Source organism: Charadrius vociferus, unplaced genomic scaffold (assembly GCF_000708025.1).
Source record: "Charadrius vociferus isolate BGI_N301 unplaced genomic scaffold, ASM70802v2 scaffold92, whole genome shotgun sequence".
Lineage (NCBI taxonomy): Eukaryota > Metazoa > Chordata > Aves > Charadriiformes > Charadriidae > Charadrius > Charadrius vociferus.
Window position 1 is genome coordinate 2,960,401 of NW_009647874.1, and position 19,651 is coordinate 2,980,051.

Sequence of the window (19,651 nt, forward strand, 5' to 3'; positions counted from 1 at the left end):
AACTATAGCATATAGGCTTACAGAATCATGCAACAAATACGGATTTCAGGATACAGAAGTATACAGCTTTCAGATGCATACATAAAAGACAAGTGTGTAATGGAAGCAGTTAAGCTTTGCATGTACGGACTAGCACCAGGTCGCTGTTCACGGTAATTGTCTTCTCTCTCGTCCTCTTCCCATGGATGCTGCATGAACAACTGCACGCTATTTTTATAAAGTGCAGACATGTTTGCTTGTGTTAAAGCTAAGGCAAGCAGTGGAAAACAGGAGAAGAGGTAGATTGAATTACTATGTTTAAATGTTTGTTTTCCCCTCCACCTTGTACCATTCTCCACAAGCAGAAGCACAAGATAAATGTTAAAAGACAAACGTATAAAATGTTGATGTGGCCCACTTCATGTTGGGCTTTTGGTTGCAGAAGGTTTTTGCCTTCCTCTATTTGCAAAACTGCAAAAATGCTGCTAACAGTACTACATGGAGAACCATGAGGATAGTTTCTAAAGAATTAAAAGCAACTAGTTGGGACTACAGGTTGTTTCTTCCCGTATTGAATTTTGTGTCCTCTGCCCTTAAACAAGTAACGGAAGAATTTCCAGAAGTCCGCCTGCACACTTAGGATTGACGTAATGGTGATAATGTATAAAATCGTGTTCCAGTTTACAATTGTCATGAAGCTTCACTAGGATTCCTGTATTCCCTTCAGCAGTGTACGACTAGTCTGAGTGTAAATAAATGGCACGCCCTACCAACAAGAACAGCATTCCAAAAATACTCCAATAGGGGCCAGCATAAAAGACCAGCCATAACGTACATACACAGCAAAGTCTGGGCAATCCATTTTTTTCATGTTTGTGTAGTTTTCCAGATCAGCCATCGCCTGGACCCAGATGACGTACATCACGACTACCAGAGAAAACAAAACACCTGGAAAAGAAACAGCGGGTTTTAACAACAGATTGTGAGGCAAATGCTGGGTGCGTTTACTGCAACACCTAGAAACCCATCAATGCTTGAGGCCCCATCTTCAAGGCACAGTCAGCCACCACTGGCTTCCTCCAACACGTACTATCCCCATCTTGCTTCTGATTTGCACTGAAAGGCATATTCCCACAACAAAAGATATGTCTGGTTTTGGCAGGCAGACCAAAACACGAGTGTGTTTAGGGACAAAACTCAGGCAGGTATTCACTGGTTTGAATTCAGGAGCCAAAGGAAGGGAAAGGAGACTGGACAGGATGACCTGGAAAAAAAATACCTACTTTTGCTTCCCAAACTAACGTTGTTTCTATCACAGTCTTTTGGATCAGATATGAAAAGGGTAAAAGGATGGGAAATCTTTCTATCATCTTCACCGCTCTACATTTGCTTCTTTTTTTTTACGAAAAGGGCTTTTTTGGAACATGCTACCTTCAGAGTATTCTACTCAAGTATTTTGCAGACAAATTCAGATGTATTTAATTCAAAATCCACCACATTAGAAAAGAAGTTCCTGGTATAGGAACAAAATGCAACAATAATGAAATAATAGCTATGAAGCAGGCTATTAGTATTAACCTCAGATTGGATAGCACAGTTTCCTGGAATTAATCCACCACATAATTCACAGCCTTTTCCCAACCACTCCTCTGAAAGGCCTTTGGAGTGTTTACACATGATAGTAATAGGAGCACATGTCCTTACAAACTTTGTTAATCTCTTTGTTACTATACACCAGAAGGAGATATAAGAAGAAAGTGCTTTGTGAAGTATCAGTTGCATTCCTAATATTTCATTTCACTTTAGAGGAATGTGGACACTTGAGAAATGCAAGCCTGCAGCACAGATGCTCCAGCAGAAGACTTGCTAGAAAATTCAAGTCTGAATTTTTTGCATGCTCCAGCATGTACCCACTTGCTCTCTGAGCTCCAGTTGTCACAGCACAGTTACAGCAGCGGGGCTATCTATTCCAACATCAAAATATTTGGGCGACACCATCCCATCATGCTCTTATCTCAGGATGTTTAGGTGCCTCATTAAAACCAAAAGCCAGTGCATACTCCTGGGAACACTCACTGCAAAACTTGAGTTTTCAGGCTGAAGAGCAGCAGAGTCTAAGTCAAAGGTATTTGTGGTCTCTTCCCCATCCTCCTAAATACTTGCAATGCAACCTTGAACAAGAGCGACACTTGTGGCAAAACCCACAAATGTACTGTGTAAGCACCCATGGATAGGCATTTGCTTCCAGACCCACCTGTCCCATTAACCTTTCATGGCTACCCTTCCCCATTCCCACCCTGAGAGTCTGCCTCACCACCTCCTCTCCCTCTACCCGCTTACCAGGGAGCAGCTCTTGTCATGTCTCCCTCGTTTGCTTCAGGCAAAATCAGACAGGTTAGCTGCGGCAGTTTAAATTGGTGATCTGGTGACATTCTTGTTGGTGCTTTATTGTCAAAATGTAATAGCTTTACATTCCGAACATCTGACAGGTGAGACCTCACAACTCAATGTTTGTGAGCGCCAGCTTTTGAAGCCTACCAAAAAATGAGCTGAAGCAGTTAACCTGAGGCATAATCAAAACGTGACTGAAAAATCCCAAAGGAACTGCAATTTTTATGAGGCTGAAAGGAAGTAGAAAAACTAAAGAAGGAGGCAGACATATTTCCTGCCTATGAAATATGCTTCCAGGATTATAACTTTCGCTGGGGCTCAAATTTGTAACAAATTTAAAAAAAAACCCAACACTCAACTCTAAAAGACATAAATTCAATTTTGAAAGTATCTTACCTAAGTAAAACTCAATTTTGATGGAGTTTAGTACTGTGATTGTATTAAACATACAAGTGGTGAAACAATCAGAGAGAAGGATCACCTTAGGGCCAGATATAAAGAATGAGAAATTAAATTGAAGACTCGCCAAATAGAAGCCAAATTGAGCAGAAGATTCCTATAACAAAATATCTAATGATAACAGCTAATGTAGGCAACACAGGAAAATTAGAACCAAACAGAGGTAGCAACTTTTGATGTAAAAAATAAAAAGATTCAGGGCCAAACTCATAATTGGAGCTATTAGAGACACGGAGTTTGTTCAAGGTTTCAAAACTTCAACCAAAAAAAAAAAAAATCTAGCTCAGGTAACAAGATTTGGAAAGATACATTCATCATATGGCAAAATCCATACGAACATTGGAATTTACTTCTTCAAATAGCTACGCCTGTGAATTTTCAAATGTCTGCAGTCTTCTATTTATTCTCTACTTCAGGGCAAAAGTAGTCCAAACCTAAAATAATTACAAAAGGTAGTGATGCATATCCCCTTAGTGCAGCAGCAGGTAAGTGTAACCAGGCCTTGCACATCTGGAATGATTTTGACCTCCGGAACCCTGGGCAGACACAAAGCTACATAGCCCAGTTAGTCAGAAGCATCTGCCATTAAAACAAGACTCCGTCAGAGGTGCTTTAATCTCAAAATGGGCAACATTTGCTCTTCGGGCAGTCTGAAACAACACCTTCTAGTTGCTTAAACTAGAGCCAACTCCGTGTAGGTGTAGGTGCCAGTGGTAAAACAACTTCAGGGAAGCTGAAACCCATCAGGTGATTTCACAGCAAGCTGCTAATACCTGTGTGCGGCAAATTGTTGGGTATGGAAATTTGCTGAAGAAATGTTATGTCAAGCAGAGATAAATGTCCTTCTTTAAAAGAGAAGAAAAAGAAAGGGAAAATACGTAAACCCTCTTAGTTAATTAAGGCACTAAAAGAGTATTTATTGGTTCTCACTATCTGCTAATGGAGGCTACTTCGTAGGTACATTGCTTACTGTGTTCAAGAAAAGTCTTGAACAGTCGAATCAGGCTACGTGAAAACTGACCATGTCCTGTTGACTCCAACAGCATTTCATTCTATAGTGTTCCTTTTGTCTAATTTTCACAGAGTTATGATTTCATGGGAGTTAAGCATTTACACAGGAGTTTACTGATGGTCCTGTATGTTAGAAATGGTAGCAGAGAAAAAGGAAAACAGAAGCATTTAACAGGTAGACCCTCTGTTTTGTCCATTTGGTCTTGTTTCCTAAGATGTTAAAGTACATTAGAAGCAGTGGTGAGAGCAGGGAAGCAGATCTTGTACTTCTATTATCACTAATGCATCTGCTTAAAATGTTTGATGTTGAGGGCATTAGTTCCTTCCTATCCATTAAGCACTTCAGGTTGTGCTTAAATTTAAGCACATGTGGAAGTCGCTTTGACTTCCAGGGTTTTTCCTCTTGGCATCCACACTGATTGCATCAAAATACCTGATTCAAAGGCAAGTATGAGCTTAACGAATGGTTACTAGAACTTAAATACTTATCTGGTTGTTAGATTCCAAAAGAATACTGCTTCTTTCCTGATTATATGATTTCATGTCTGTTTACCTTGTCTTATTTTAACAAAATGGAAGGATGTTAACAGTTCAAGAAAGATTTGAAGAAAAAGCAACATCAAGAACAGAGTACAAACAATTTGTTCAGAGGACAGAGTAGCACGTAAAATTCAGATACACATAACGTGTGAAGCATTTTTTACAGGCCACGAGATATCAGTTTGGTCTATGCGTTATGAACTGTAATAGTCATGTCAAATAATAGTCAGCACTTTACATGGTGTTTACAAACATACAGATCAAAAGCTGGGTTCATCTCCATTTTGTAGTAAGAAAAATGAGGCACAGAAACAACTAATCTGATATTCAGAGGTTCTAAGTATCCAAGCTTTGTCTCTTGACTCTGGCTTTCAAAGGAGTTTTGCTCCTCAAAGCCAAGGCAGATTTACTTAATACATAACACATACCATAGCAGAGTCACTGATATATACAAGTCTTCTGCCTCTCCATCCTTCTACTTTGTGCGTACATCTGCACTATTTCTGCAATATTCTGCTTTAGTTATTTGTACCAATAGGTGAAGTATCATTCACTGAAGTGTACTTAAACAAAAGGAAAGGCATTGGACTGAAAGCAGTACAAAATCTTACTAAGCAATTGTCTATCTTAGTCTGCTCAATTCTTTTAAACTAGCTCCCATCACTGTAAAATCTCACTGCCTCAATTTAGATGTAGGGAATACGGTATTTTTGAAGAAAAATCATATATTGCAAAAAGTTTCAAATTAGGCTATTTCTTTACATCACCACCAATCACTAGATTTGTACATGATTCCAAAGAATCTAGTACAGTTGCTAGAATATTAGTAACTCAGAATCATCAGCAGAGTCCATGTAAAACTGAAGAGAGGTGAGAATTAGACTCTTTACTGCTTGAGAGCTTAGCTAAATTTTATGCTGCTTGTGCAAGACAATGGGGAGAATTCCTGTTTATATAACTACACTACTGATATTCCATCCTGCTTCTTTATCCACAAGTTTGCCTCACTAGCTTTTCTCCTTCCTTCAGAATATTAGTCATGCCAGTAAGCGCTGAGAAAGCATCCATCATAAGTGTAATAGGAATGCCTGCTCATTATGGAGGACAATATACTAAAAGGAATATATATTTATTCTGGGAAATCTGTTCACGCAGTCTTGCACTATCTATTGTGAATGTCAGGAACTCTCATAGCCAAGTTCCAAAGCAAAATTACTGAGATTGAAAAAAAAACCCTCCACAATTTCAGGAAGCAAATATTTCTAGGAACAATGTGTGCTATGATGTATTTCTACATTTTCAGCATTGAGACCTTTTGCATAGTGTGCGGGTGTCCATTTGCCCTTGTCTTTTAGTGGATATAAAATAAAACAGCCGTTGCATGAATCAGGAATGATGGGGGAAATTATTCCTAGAACATTAAATATGTCTGAGAGAGATTAAGACAAATAAATACTTTCCTCCTCCTCCTTTTTCTTTCCTTTTTCCATATTGCATTTTTTTAAGAACACACGTTTGATACACAGCTCTGTGCAGTGTGATAAGACATGGACTTCTCTGAGGTCACTCTTTTCTGTCTTTTGCATTTGTTCTTTTGAATTTCTTTCAAACAAATACTTCTGCATACTGCAGAGGAGAAAGAATACAGAACCTTTAGAAATGTCTATGAATTCAAGAAGCAGTTTGCTGGCCTTTAGTACTCATTCTTCCCACGCAGAAATGCCTTTCACTTGTCAATGGTGAATGGCTGCTTGTGGCATGAATCTTTTACTATGCAGACACGAAGACAACAGGTGCTGGAAAGAATGATGTGAGCTTTTTACTTGTGCCTAGAAGTTTAGAACTCTTTATCTCACTTGAGGAAAACTTGTATGTGTGGTGTATATGTGGTTTGTTTTTTTTTTTTCAATTGCATTTTTCTGTCCTTGTCCTTATTACAGATTCTACCGCCTACCTTGGCCTCTTGTGACCTTTATTTACAAAGTATGTTTGACATGCCACTCTGAAGTACATGCAGAGGATCCCACTTAAGAGCTATGGGAGTTGGCACGTATCTCTGAAGACAGATTTTTGTCCTCATCTAGGAGCTAGAATTCAAATATCAGCTTTTTTTTTCACTATTTTGGCAGGAAGCAGAAGTCATACTTGTACTTCTAATCTTGCTTCTTCACAAGCGAGGGTGTGATTCTGTAGTGCTCTGCACATCCTGGGGGCTTGCTTGTTTGACATCAGTACAAGAGGACAGTTTCCACCACCACCCAGGCAGGAACGGGCCCAAGGTAATAATGGACTTTACTGAAGGCTGCTCTAAGTGATTATTTTATGGCACTTTTCCTTTCTTTTTTTCTATGACCTTTGAAGGGACTAGAAGGCTTCTTACCTTTTGCACTACTGTAGCTGCTCTTGGTCCATCATCTGATATTGTAGACACGGAGGTGAGGATGCAAAGAGAGCGCTCAAGTCACTGACTGTGGTATCGTTGGAGTGATAGGCACTTTTTCCCCACAAGGTGTAGCCTCTGTAGTTTCACCTAAAGCCTCAGGTAGTTAATGCGGTTACAAAGCTTAATTGGGAAAGCTGCTAGTCAACAAGCTGCCACCAATACTAATAATTGTGTGTGCCTCTCCATTTGTGGTAATTCAGCTGCACCACTCTAAGATAAGTGGGCAGCCTTTCTTAAAGATCAGGATGAAGAAAAGGCAAATGCGTGACTCTGCCACAGATCAGAGATCAGAATTGCTCTGTGGGTAGTTTTGCTGCTATTCTGGACCCCGGATATGCAACACTGTGGAGAGGCTTCTGAGGTTCCTTTGGTCCTTGGAGACCCTTCGCAGTTCATCCACATGGGCACCAGTGATGCTGGCAGAGGGACCTTGAGTGAGTAATTACAGGGCTCTGAGGGTGAGAGGTAACGGCATTGGGCCCAGATGATCACGGTCTCAAACCTGCTGTCCAAAGGCTAAAAACTGTACAAAAGTTGGAATACACTGTGCATCAGCTCCTAGCTTTGCAAATAGTGTCACAAGCAAGGCTTTGGCTTCCGTGACCACAGGACCCTCTTTGAGATACAAGGACTGCTGGGAAGAGGTGAGATCCACCAGACAAAGTGGGGAGAGAGCAACAAGTTCAGTAACCTTGTGAGAAGAGATGCGAGCAGGAACCATTGGCAGATGGACATCAAAGCCTCCAGATAAGCAGGGGGAAGGGAATGGAGAGTATACGCATGGGACAGAGCAATGAGGCAGGCTCGTACACTTCAACTAAGAAAGCAGCACACATGAAAGCCCATCTCAAATGCATGTACATAAATGAACCCAGTGTTGGAATAACACAGGAGGAACTCAAGTTCATGCAGTCACTGGATGATGGATGAGGCCACTGCAGCTGCAGACATGGTGAGACAGCTTACTTGATTTAAATGCTTTGACGGATGGATGCAGACTCTTTAAGAAAAGGCAGTTAAGATGGGGTGGGATGGCTGCAGTCTGCACAAAGAAATATCTTGAATGGACAGAGATCATCTAAGTAACAGGAGCTTAGGAGTTAAAACAAACAAGGTGGACAAAAAGGATGTTGTCATGGTGGGTATCTGCTACAGGCCACCCAATCAAGAAGGCAAAGTGGACTGGAAAAATAGTTAAGACTTCTGGTTTTCATGTGGGACTCAGCCACCCCAATATCTTCTAGAAGGGCAACATTGCAGAGAGCAAGCAATCCAGAAGGTAGGTAGCTGAACTGCATCATGGATAACTTTTTGAAACAGGTGTGGAACAGACCAACTAATGGAAGAGCTTTGCTGGACCTGATACTCACAAATAAGGAAAAACTGGTCAGGAATATAATAGATGGTGTCAGCTGTGATTCTAATGGCCATGAAGTGGCAAAGTTTAGTATCCTAAGAGGAATATGGAAGGTGAGTAGGAGATTAAAGACCCAGGACTTCATGAGAACAGACTTCGGCCTGTTCAGGGAACTCATAGGCAGGATCCCAAGGGAGGCTGCCCTGAAGGACAAAGGATGCTTTGAAGGGCAAAGGGACCCAGAAGAACTGGTTGCTCCTCATAGGCAACTTCCTTAGAGCCCAAGAATGGTCCCTGTGAGTGTGCTAGAATTCAAGCAGGTCTGGCAGAAATGGAAGTTAACCTAATTCAGAGTTGCATTAGCAAGAACACAGTCATCAGGTTTGAAAATACTATTATTTCCCTTTACTCAGCACTTGTGACACCATATCTGGAAACCTGCGTCCAATCTGAGGCCCCTTGGTGAAAGAGAGATACTGATGAACTGAGGTAATGACCACCAAGACAGGTAGGGGGATGGAGGACAAGGAGAGGCTGAGTGAGCTGGGGAGTTTTAGTCTAGAGAAGAAAACAATCTTCATCTTTCTAAATGGTGTTATTAAGAAGATGGGGATAGACTCTTCAGAGATCTGCATACTGAAAGGATGATACTCAATGGTCACAAGCTGCAGCAAGAACAATTCCAGGTGGATACAAGGAAAAAAAAATAAATACACAATTAAGTTGGTCAAACTGGGAAAAGTGCCCAAAGATGCTGTAGAACATCAATTCCTGGAGATTCTAAAAACTTGACAGGATAAGGCTCTGAGCTGCCTGATCTAACTTTGAAACCAGCCCTGCTTTGAACCCAGACTTGATTTCCACAAGAGGTCCCTTCCAACCTAAATTTATTCTGTGTCAGTCAGGTTCTCTGTTCAGGGTCCTTCCATAGGTCCCTCCAGAAGGCAAGTCTATCTGCCTTAGCACAGATAAAGTGAAGTGTCCCTCTGAGAGTGTGTTTCTTACTATTGATAATAAAAGTTTAAGCAGTTGATTCATGAAAACCACTTAGCTTTCAGATGGCTGGACAGTTGGCATGAATCCCATTCCAAATATCTTCAGCTGCTTTCTGAGCCCTAAGATGGCACAGCAGATCATGCTACAAGCTGTTCTCTTCAGTTAGGCAGAGCTTTTATCTGCTACCAAATTTGTCAGTTAAGGTTGCAAAAGGATACATATACTTCAGTCCAATAATAGGTATTAAAATTGCTTCATCTGACATTTTTCTTTAAAGATATGTAAGTAGGAAAATGACCGATCTTCCTAACTTCTTCCAAACTTCCACAGAACAACCACCTTGTCTAACTTCTTTCTCAGAAGCCTACTATTCTCTCCAGTGTGACAGCTACCTGAACTCTGTGGTAAGACAGCATCCAGGCCCTTTCAAAACAATGTATATAATGCCGTTTTTTCTTCACATCAATATGCTGGTTTCTGTCTTACAAGAACTCTAACTTCACCTATGATCCAAGTCACACTACATCTTTTCATTTTCCTATTAGGTCTGTGTTTAAATAGATGCACACCCTGGCTGCATCCTGACCACATGTTGGTACAAGTGGTAAATATGCACCGCTTCTCATCACTCTGCCCTTCCATGCCCTGCTTTCCTTTGGGAGGCCGTAAACAAACAGGCTCTTTAGTCCTGAAGGAGATGGATAGAGGAAGGGGTCAGGGCAGCAGGGAACACAGTAGAGCACGCCACCCTGCCTTCTAGAGGCAGGTTAAAACACTCCTCTTCTGCATCAGGTTCTACCTTATCTGGCTCTGCCCCCAAATTATCCCAGACTTAAGATATTAACTATTATGAGGAACTCCTATTGGGAGAGCAATTTCATGCGGTCATACCTTTGGGTCTGAGAATCCCTCTTACTCTCCGTTTAACGCAATGGGCCATTGATCAGTAACACCACAGGAAACTGAGTTGTTGCCCAAGACATTCCTCAGGACATAGCTTTAACTACTGACAATGCAAAATATTTATAAGCTCTTCTTATGTCAGTATGGTCACTCTCACCAGCATGATTTTAATTCACGATATAATTAAACCTTCACCTTGGCTACGGGAGTACTTGTGAGAAGAGCCGAGAGCAACAAACTTTTTTTTTAATGTTTTTGTGGGTGATCTGAAGTTTTGCATGGGATAATGATATTTACAGTAAATACCTTCCCCCAGCAGCTGTGCCCTATTGGTGGGACTGGGAGGAGAAGCAGAAGAGCTTGGTTGGGAACTGTGTCCCCCTACCCAAGCCAAAATATCTTCTATAAGCGGAATGGCTCCAGGGTCTTATATTCCACTGCCACCACTACCTTTTGGCAAATCATAGCAGGATTTTGCTAAATAGCTTTGCTTTTCAACAATGGCAATAGTAAAAATATCACAGCTCTTCTCTGAAGATCTTATTGAAAACAGTCCTGAAGTTGAAAGATACTACAAATACAGACAGCAGAAATTCAGGATTTCCCTTGAAGAACATCTGCTCTACAGGGACAAAGGGTGAGAGGGGCAACGAGACAGGCCCAAGGTCACACACTGGGATAATAAAGCTCACTTAACTTCACACACTTAAAAAACCAGCCTCTCTAGATTCCCCCACTAAAGGAAAGAGAGGTGTAGGGTTCCTCCATAGCGCATTCACTTGATCCAGTTTGACCCCTCTTTCAGGATGAAATGAATCCCCAGCTGTGGAACTTCTTACATATCTACTGTTTTCACTGCCAGTGAATGTTATTGCCGCTTGCAGACCTCCGAGGGAAGCCAAGGGAGACTAGCAGAGACTTGGGGATCTAACTTTCCCCTGCCTAAATGAGGGCAGATGAACTGACCCAGAGTGGAGAACACTCACGTCGCTTTGGACCTCTACCCATCGGTTCCTGGTGTCTTTCAAGTGCCCTTCTCCTTTCTAACAGCCTCTGCTACTTTCTAGTGACGTCTGAGGAGTTTTTACAGATTAAAAATGCAGAAAAAGAATAAGACTCACATGGGCTCTTACCCTGCAAAGTAGTGACAAAAAGCATTGAAATACCTCAGGATTTCTGTCAGACTATGAATATTTTTGTATGTCTTTTAAAAGTGTGGAGGAGTAATTCTCAAGGGATCAAATGCAAGTGTGCAGGAGTTCTTTTCAGCAAAAATATTATAAAATACTTCCCACACTTCACTGAGGGTCGTTTAAAAGGGAATAATGATCACTAACTGCGTATGAAGAGCTGCGAGGTGAAGTGTGGAAGCAAGGTCAGCAGGTCAGTAACAGAAGCACAACGAGAGCCCAAGCCTTTTGGTCCTGACACGAGTGGCTCTACCCTGTAACACAATACTGCTCTCACAGGACCACCTCTCACCAGGCTTTATACAAAGGAAAACAGTGATTGAGCATATACTATCATTTACATCCTACACAACTGCATCTCACACACAAGGATGACATCTTTCCAGACTTTTCAAGGTTAACCGAACAACGTCCCAGAGAGCTGCCCGTATCAGCTGAATCCTGGGAGGGTGCATCCTCCATACTATGTGAGGGTTATGAGGAAGGAGGGAATTCAGTTATTTGTTATCTTTTATCCACAGAGGTTTAGAGCTCCCACTTACTCATATGTGACAACTATTTTATGTACTCCAATCACACCCAAAACATTTCTCCTATATTGGTCATGTGAATGTGATCTGTCTTCCAAGTTCTTTAAAGCTTCCTGTAATCATCTTTTGTGTCACTGATAAAAAAAAAAACTCTCCTTAGCTAAAGCCCTTGAGAATCTTATACAGCAGCATCCCTAAACAGCATTCTTTTTTCCTGAAAAAAAAACCTAGATTGAAATTGTAGTGTAATTCCATGATTTGTCCTGAAATTTTTTTATCTTAATCCAAAAGTAGCTTTTTGAATAGCTTTATGACTAAATAACTGTGGAAAGAATTGTCTCCAAGGTAGGCACTCCACAAGCCAAAGGATAGAAGCATATGCTTTTTCTTTTTTTTAACCATGATTAATATAATTTTTGCTCAGGGAAAATGGAAGAAATACCTCATCCTTTCTCTTTTTTAATTGACTAAGCAAACAGTATACCCACCAGCAATGATGAAGAAGCCTCCTCCTGCTTTGTACAGAATGTGGCTGGCAAAAGGAGCTGCACAGATGATGAAGAAACTAGCCATCACAATAGTGAGCACTCCCAGGAGCATAAGAACTGTCCAGAAACCTCGATAAACTGGGGAAAGGGAAGAAGGAAAAAAACAATACACCACCTTTTAGAACTTAAACAAGTGACATATTTGGCTAACAAGGATTTTTCTTTTCCTTTTCTCTTTTCACTTGCCTTATTAACAAATGAAACATTCATTCTATCGTGCATATACGTTATAGATCATGTGGACCAAATTAGGTTTGAAAGCCAGTTCTTATCTGATGATCATGGAAAATAGGTTGTAAGTTACCATGAATGAAATCTGTCTGCTTAATATTTAGCAGTGACTTGTAAGATAGCAACTTGACCAAATTTATGCTCTTTAGAAAACGGTACACCAGAGCTGTAGCAATGATTCTTTGGGATAAACGACTGGACTGACAGGATACGATTGTTTTACCAAAGTTGTCTGTGAGAAGCAAAGAGCTGTAACATCCTGACATTCTTAGTGCTCAGACTGTATCACCAATAGCAATCTGTAAGTTCTCTACAATTTACAATGGGATAATTCTCTTTACACAGTCATATTCAATAGACAGAAATCAAAAGCAGGAGGGGGAGAAACTAAAAAAAATGTAAACTGGGTTTCTGAAAAACAGTTAAGTATTTTAAACAAGCCTATTCCTGCTCTAAAGCTCTTTGTATTTTATTAAATTTTAAATGTGATGTTTCAGAAGCCCCTGTTAGACAGTGCCAAGCAGTGCTGAATTAATGGATGCAGCTGGTGATAAATGAGCCGAGAGTTTTGTGACATACTCTGGCCAAAAGAGTCTTTCTAACAATTATTTTTTAGCTGGTTAATTGCACATCCATTTAACAAAGTCATCATTTTACAAATGCTACAAGAGTGACATAAATTTCTCCCATGAATTTAAAAATTGGTACATTAACACAACCCATTAGTAAAATTATGAGTTGCAAAGATCTCCATCGTCAGATCTGAAAATCTTGAAGCATTGACAATTCAGGCAGTGAAAAACATTTCCACCCAACTGAGGGAAAGCATATAAGCCAGCTGGCAAGTCAAGAAAAGTGAGTCACAAAAGAAACTGCCACTTATCATTTGACAGCACCTACTTACTGTTATGGCAAAACACAACCAAGCAACTGTTATACTGGTTCATATCCTGAAAGTTTCAAATTCACACAGCTTGTTAGAGCCAGCTATTCTGGAATAATTCAGGTTTGCTCTCATCTGAAATCTGAAGGTGCACTAGACTTTATCAGCTTGTTCTTCCCACTAATGTGTTCCAAAAATCTATAGTTTTAACTTGACCGGCTTAACTCATGTTAAAGTATACACCATCTTGCTTCTTTCAGCCTTGTAAATGTATTAGCTAGATCACGTTCACCACATCACATTAGCCACACTTTTAAAATAACATCCTTTTTAATCCAGGCAAACATTCAGAGACATAATTTTCCACCACACTGATCAGCAGATTTGGGCATAGGAAGGATGAATGTGGTAAAGAGACTAGCTGGCAGAAGGGTTAAAATTGTGTTTTGGTTCCTGTCCAATACAAGTCTTCCTTCCACATAAACAAAAAAATATGGAAATAGTAGGTAAGAAATAAGGCTGTGGCTCAGCAAAGCAGTTAAGTGTGTGTTCTCCTTTAAGTACTCCACCTCTTACGGGATTTAGGCACCTGTTTAAAGTTAAACACATAGTTAAATGATTCACTTAATGCAAATGGACAGTGAATGGAGACCTAGAAAGGTAAATCTCTCAAGTCCTTCAGTCTTGGGTCTCTGAAGCAATTTCATATTATTTTACTCATGGGGCTACTTTGCTAAGCTTCATCGCAGTCCCCAAGTCCATGGGACATTACTTCCTCATTTAAAACCTAATACCTCTAAATCAGTCTATAACCACCCAACTCTTTTACATGGATGGCCCAAGGTACTTCAAAGTCATGCTATATAATAGGACACATTGGCCAAAATGGACCTTGAAAAAGCTTTCTTCGATATCATTATGGTCAGTCACCTAAGGCATATAGCAGTGTTTCTATTTTCTGAATGGATGAGTACACAAGCTTCTCCAGCATTACAAAATTAGTATACAGTTTCATTATCTACTCTTCGTACAGGAAGCTTTGAAGTCTGCTTTTAGTGCAATTTTACTGGAAAAGCTTCATTTGTTCAAATACTCCGGGAAACTGAACACAAAAGGAGTACAAATGTAACTGATGAAAATTTGCTTAAACCCCTCTGCAACTATACACAAGAAAAGCTGTTTCTCTGCTCCAACAGCATAACTATTCTATGCATTATATGTGAAATACTGATTTGACCTAGCTATCACCTGAAATAAGCTTCCATTCTGTTTCTCTAGAAATAATTTTTTACTCCAGAGAATCATGGATAAATTCTGATGATCCTAATACTTGTTTAGCCAGCTAACTCCATCATTAAACATCAATTTGAAAATAGGGTAGACAGGTAAAAGGTGTGCAATGTTCTCAAATCAGCGACTTTTCAAGTGAAAGACTACCCCCTCTGCAAGACAGTAAGTCATTAGGGTCATTTGTGGCACAGGTCTGAGGAAACATCCTAAGAGCATTTAGACTTTTTCTTTAGTAAGGGAGTTAAAAAGCAACCATTTTTCTGCAAAGAAGGCCTCACTTATTTCCTACTCAGACCATTTTTTCTCATCTTCTCTGCCTAGATGGACAAGATCGGTTCCTGCAGGGCTAATCATCCAAAGTTACAATGCAGCCCTGCTGCTGTCATTTAGTTTAGCTGGTATCTATAGATGAACACAAAAGAGCTGGCTGAAATTAAAACCACCTAAGAGTGAACTTACTCTTCAAGTCAAAGACTTTGCTGCTCTGAGACTGAGGTGAACTATGACAGATAAAAAGCAACAGAAGATGCTGATTTGCATTATGCTTCTTTGAATGCCATGAAAAGGGATGACCCTGATCCAAGCAGCCTGTTTCAAGAAACAACGGTTTGGTGTACCTATACAAGGTGTTAAGAGACTTTTGCACCATTTCAAGTCTCACCGGAGCAGTTCATAAGATAGCCCATGTTCTGGTTCAGTACAAGGAGTACCCTTGCCTCGAGGCTCTCAGATATATTCAAGCTACCTACCTCAAGGGCATGCATTATTCCAAGTATTTCCTACAGTAGGAGAAACAAAGTACAAGCCCTACCGCAGAGTCCAAGGTAAACCTATCTGCAGTGTTAATCTTAGATACCATTGCTCTGTGTTGCAAGAGTGCTAAACAGAAGGTTCTGTAACTTGTCTTGGTAAGCTGCCCCTTCATCGGGTACAACATTTGCCTTGGCAGCAACAGGCAGGCCTAAAAATAAAGCAGTACTTTAGAGGAAAACAGGAGTACACACGGTATGCTTGTCTGAGCTCTACACCATTTGGCCTCTAATACTATGGGAACATTATAGCTGCAGTATATTCCTCCAAAACTGCATGACCTGTAACTTTCCCTTGCTACTTGCTTTTCTCCCTAAAGATCCCTATTTAGATTCCTCTGGAGACTTCTGCATCATTTGAAAACTAAAAGAAGTATCTGGTTTTGAGCAAGGGACCAAAATTTTGAGAAATGGCTGAAAGTTATCAAAAAGCCCACTTTTCTAGTGTAGTCGATCCCAGCATTGATTATAAACTGAAGCCACAGATTCATATTTTAAGATCTTACCCGTGCATGATATCAAAGAGAAACAATAATACACTTGACAAAGCTACACAGCTGTGTCACCTGCAACGCACCCTTGTTGTGCAGTATCTGTGCACACCTCTGAAGCTCCGTAACGGGTTATTCAGGAACAGGCCAGCTAATGACACCATGCAACATGGAGACATTAACACCAACCTCATGAAACCACACCACGTATTTTATTGCCCTTGCTGACTTCAAGTGTTTTAAAATCTCAGCCATCAGCCCATACATTTTCTATGGCCTATCAAAAAAAAAACCCAGCCACTTAATATTGAATTCAATATCCAACATGAATTATTAAGCGCTACAACGCTGAAAAAACCTTTAAAGCATAGGTGAGTACAATGCTGCATAAACATTACTAAAGATAGGCAAAATGACTTGGAAAAGTTGCCTTGAATTTTCATCCACAAGCTCACATCCCAAAGAGAACCTTTCCTGTGATTTCGCTGTGGACTGTATTTTAGAATATGTCTTTTTTACCCCTCTATTTAATTTAAAAGATATCAAAATACTTTTGCCAAAATATTGCCACCCACAATATAAAATACAGTGAAAAATTAAGTGCCTGAACAGCCTTAAATCAGGATTATCTTCTCTGCAGATAAACGGCTGTAAATGAGATCACAGATCTCATCAGCAGCGCAGGAGACACACCTGGCAACACGATAAACCTTGCAAAACTTTTCTCAGTTTCACTCAGTACCCTTTATTATCCCTTAGTAGTAATAATCTTTTTTTTTTTTTTAATAGCCTTAACAGTAAAACAAATACAATATTCACAGTATGGATACATTGCTTTTTTAAATACTTCTTGCTTTATCACTGCTTGGTGGCTGGGGAGTTCTCCCTTAGTAAATGTACTGTATTACAATCTCTCATGGGCAATTATGTGACTGTATTACATAACAGCATTTTTTTTCCCTAGAAACAGGCTACTGCTAACATTTCACTGTACAATATTTACTTTCAGATTTTGTTGCTGATATTTTGTAGATTACTTTAGGTTATTTTCAACCCTGTAACAAACCTGCCAATAAAGCTGATCACACCATTTTAGACGTAATAGTTGCTGAACAAGAATTTCGCTTCCGTCCCATAAACATTCTATATGCTACATTATATTAGGCACTACTTCAAATGCTGGCAATGTGCCCAGGGCTGGACAAAGTAAGATACTAATGGTCAGGAAAAAAAGTACTAGCAGCTACAAATCAGAGTATTAAACTAATGTGTCAGCACAGCCCCATTAAACGGCTACCAATTTAGCTTCAGAAGGCACTGGGGCAATTTACAACGGTTAAGGAACTGTTGTTTATTTCTAAATAAAGTTGAAAAAAAAAACCCTCAAAAATAAAATTAACGAGTTGACTAAGTGCTAGAACTTGCACTTCTTTTTCTTAGGGATAATCTCACTGCAGCCAATGGGACTACTTGTGCGGGCAAAGACTTTGCACATTTTTCAAAAACAGGCCTCGTATTGTCTTGTAGTAAAAGAGTTTATTAAAAGTGTGATAGTCCTTGAATGTCAGCATTAAGTAATCTAATGACAGGATACCATGCATTAATCTAGCTAGCAATGAATTATTATTTAAGTACTATACTATTACGTTTTCAAAATAGCTTGACAGGATAACCAATCTGATTATGCTTATACAAATGTATGTTTATTTTAGAATGCAGAGGTCACTACTCTGTCACTTTTATTGTGCGGGCTAATTTAATTTTTTTTATTCCAAGCTTGTAGTTTGTTGCACATGTGTTTGTGAATCATCATATAGATGAATTTGGTGGCAACACAATGAGGTGCTGTCTAAGTCTACTTAATAGCTGCATACTATAATAGCTGTCACTATAAACCACTGTACTTATCACAGAATGTCATTAGACTTCCCCCGAGTTCATTTAGACGCCTGTTTCAGGTGAAGATAAATGGCATGGTCTGCAAATTTCTTTAAGTGCATTAACCATAAATGATGGTTAGCACAGCTTGGACCCCACCTTACATTGCAGATAGGTGAAGTCCTCCCCACTCCGCCAAGATATTTAAAAAAACAACAAACAGTGAATGAACAAATCCATTGTAACTGTGATTAAAAGACACAGAACGCTGAAATTTCAAAGCAGTGCTATCTAACCCTTCAAAGCTAATCATGCATCTGACAGTAATGATGTAAAGAAATCTGAGATATTAAAACACGCATTCAAATCTCCAATATAAGCTTCACTGTTGGCTCTTTGGTCTTTACATTTCCATCTATGTCTATAATTCTTGACATGGAGAGCTCATAGTCTAGGTTTGCACAGCAGGATGAACCAAGCCCTTGGTCTAAAGCTTTGTAAAGTGTACTAAAGCACTAAACATGAAGGTCTTCAGTGTTTGAGTCTTTTGGGTGCTATCGCACAAACACCATAAAACCAACACACAGAAAGCTGTAAAAAAGCTAAGAGGGGATAGATTGAGCCCCATTTGAATTCTGGCCCAGAAAAGCTCTGAGCAAAATTCCTCCTGATACTAAAGCCAAAGGAGTTATGTCAACAGAGAGCTCGGTCCAGTCACCGCACTCAAAAATCATCAGAGAATTTATGTTCCTCAGGAAACTTATCTTTGCCTGAGCTCTTCTAACTGGATGGTAACGAGGCACTCCACCAACCAACCACACTTGTGTTTCCACTAGGGACTGCAGTTAAATCCAAATTCCTCTGATAAGGCCCCGAAGTCTCTTAACACAAACAGACTGTAAAAGAAGTCACATGCCTTTGCTTGCTCAGAAACTAACAGTTCTGCTAACAGAAAGCTAGAGGTTTTTTTTTAAAAATGTGTTGTACATACGTGTTTGATTTTTCTAATGAAGTTTAAAGCTTTTTATTCAGTTGTGTATTTTTCTATGAAAGAGCAAACTAAGTATTTTTCAGATGACAGAATATTTCTTCTTATTCACTCCTAATTAAAACAGGACTTGAGGGACTCACAAAAACACAGTTTCTGTGTGGGAGATTTTTTTTTTATCCCCAAAAGTGAATATGCTGAGAAAGCTGTGAGCCATGAAAATGGTAATATTGTATCAAGAAACAGTAGCAGAAGCAAAAAGAGGGACAATAACCTCAATCTTTTGGTAGGTCCCTTTTGTTCTGTGTTTAGCTGATGCCAGGTATTAGATGCAGCCACCTGGATATACAAATAGTTGATGAAATCTTGTTCTTCATGAAATCAAATCAAGGGCTTTTGCCACTGGCTTTTGCAGAGAACCATTTCCTCCACTGTGAATAAAGAAGAGGAGGACAACCTTCTAGCATTTCTTAATTTAGCAACTGCAGTTGCAGCAAGGTTTTAAAAACTTGTTTGCCAAATACCATGGGCAGGACTGTCAAACTAGACAAGTTTTGAAATAACAGAAGAGACGATGACATAACCTTCTTCATAAAAAGTTGTGAAAGATTCTTGAACAAGCATACCTGCTTTAGTAAATAACTTAGCTTGGATGCTGAAAATGAACTGGAGGCATAAAAAAAACCTCTTCAGTTTTAATGAGCTCAAAAGCAATCCAACTGTATCTATTTATA

At 39.7% G+C, this 19,651-nt stretch overlaps 1 protein-coding gene across 1 annotated transcript in view; it reads right to left on the reverse strand.

Moving 5' to 3' along the window:
• Positions 1–745: 745 nt before the first annotated feature.
• The window catches only part of TMEM182 (transmembrane protein 182), a 22,454-nt gene continuing 3,548 nt past the window's right edge, over positions 746–19,651 (reverse strand). The window contains exons 4-5 of the mRNA XM_009883073.1: positions 12,288–12,425; positions 746–927 (exon numbers count right to left, since the gene is read on the reverse strand). Of these exons, the coding sequence (XP_009881375.1) occupies positions 746–927; positions 12,288–12,425 (320 nt within the window). The remainder of the gene's footprint in view (positions 928–12,287; positions 12,426–19,651) is intronic.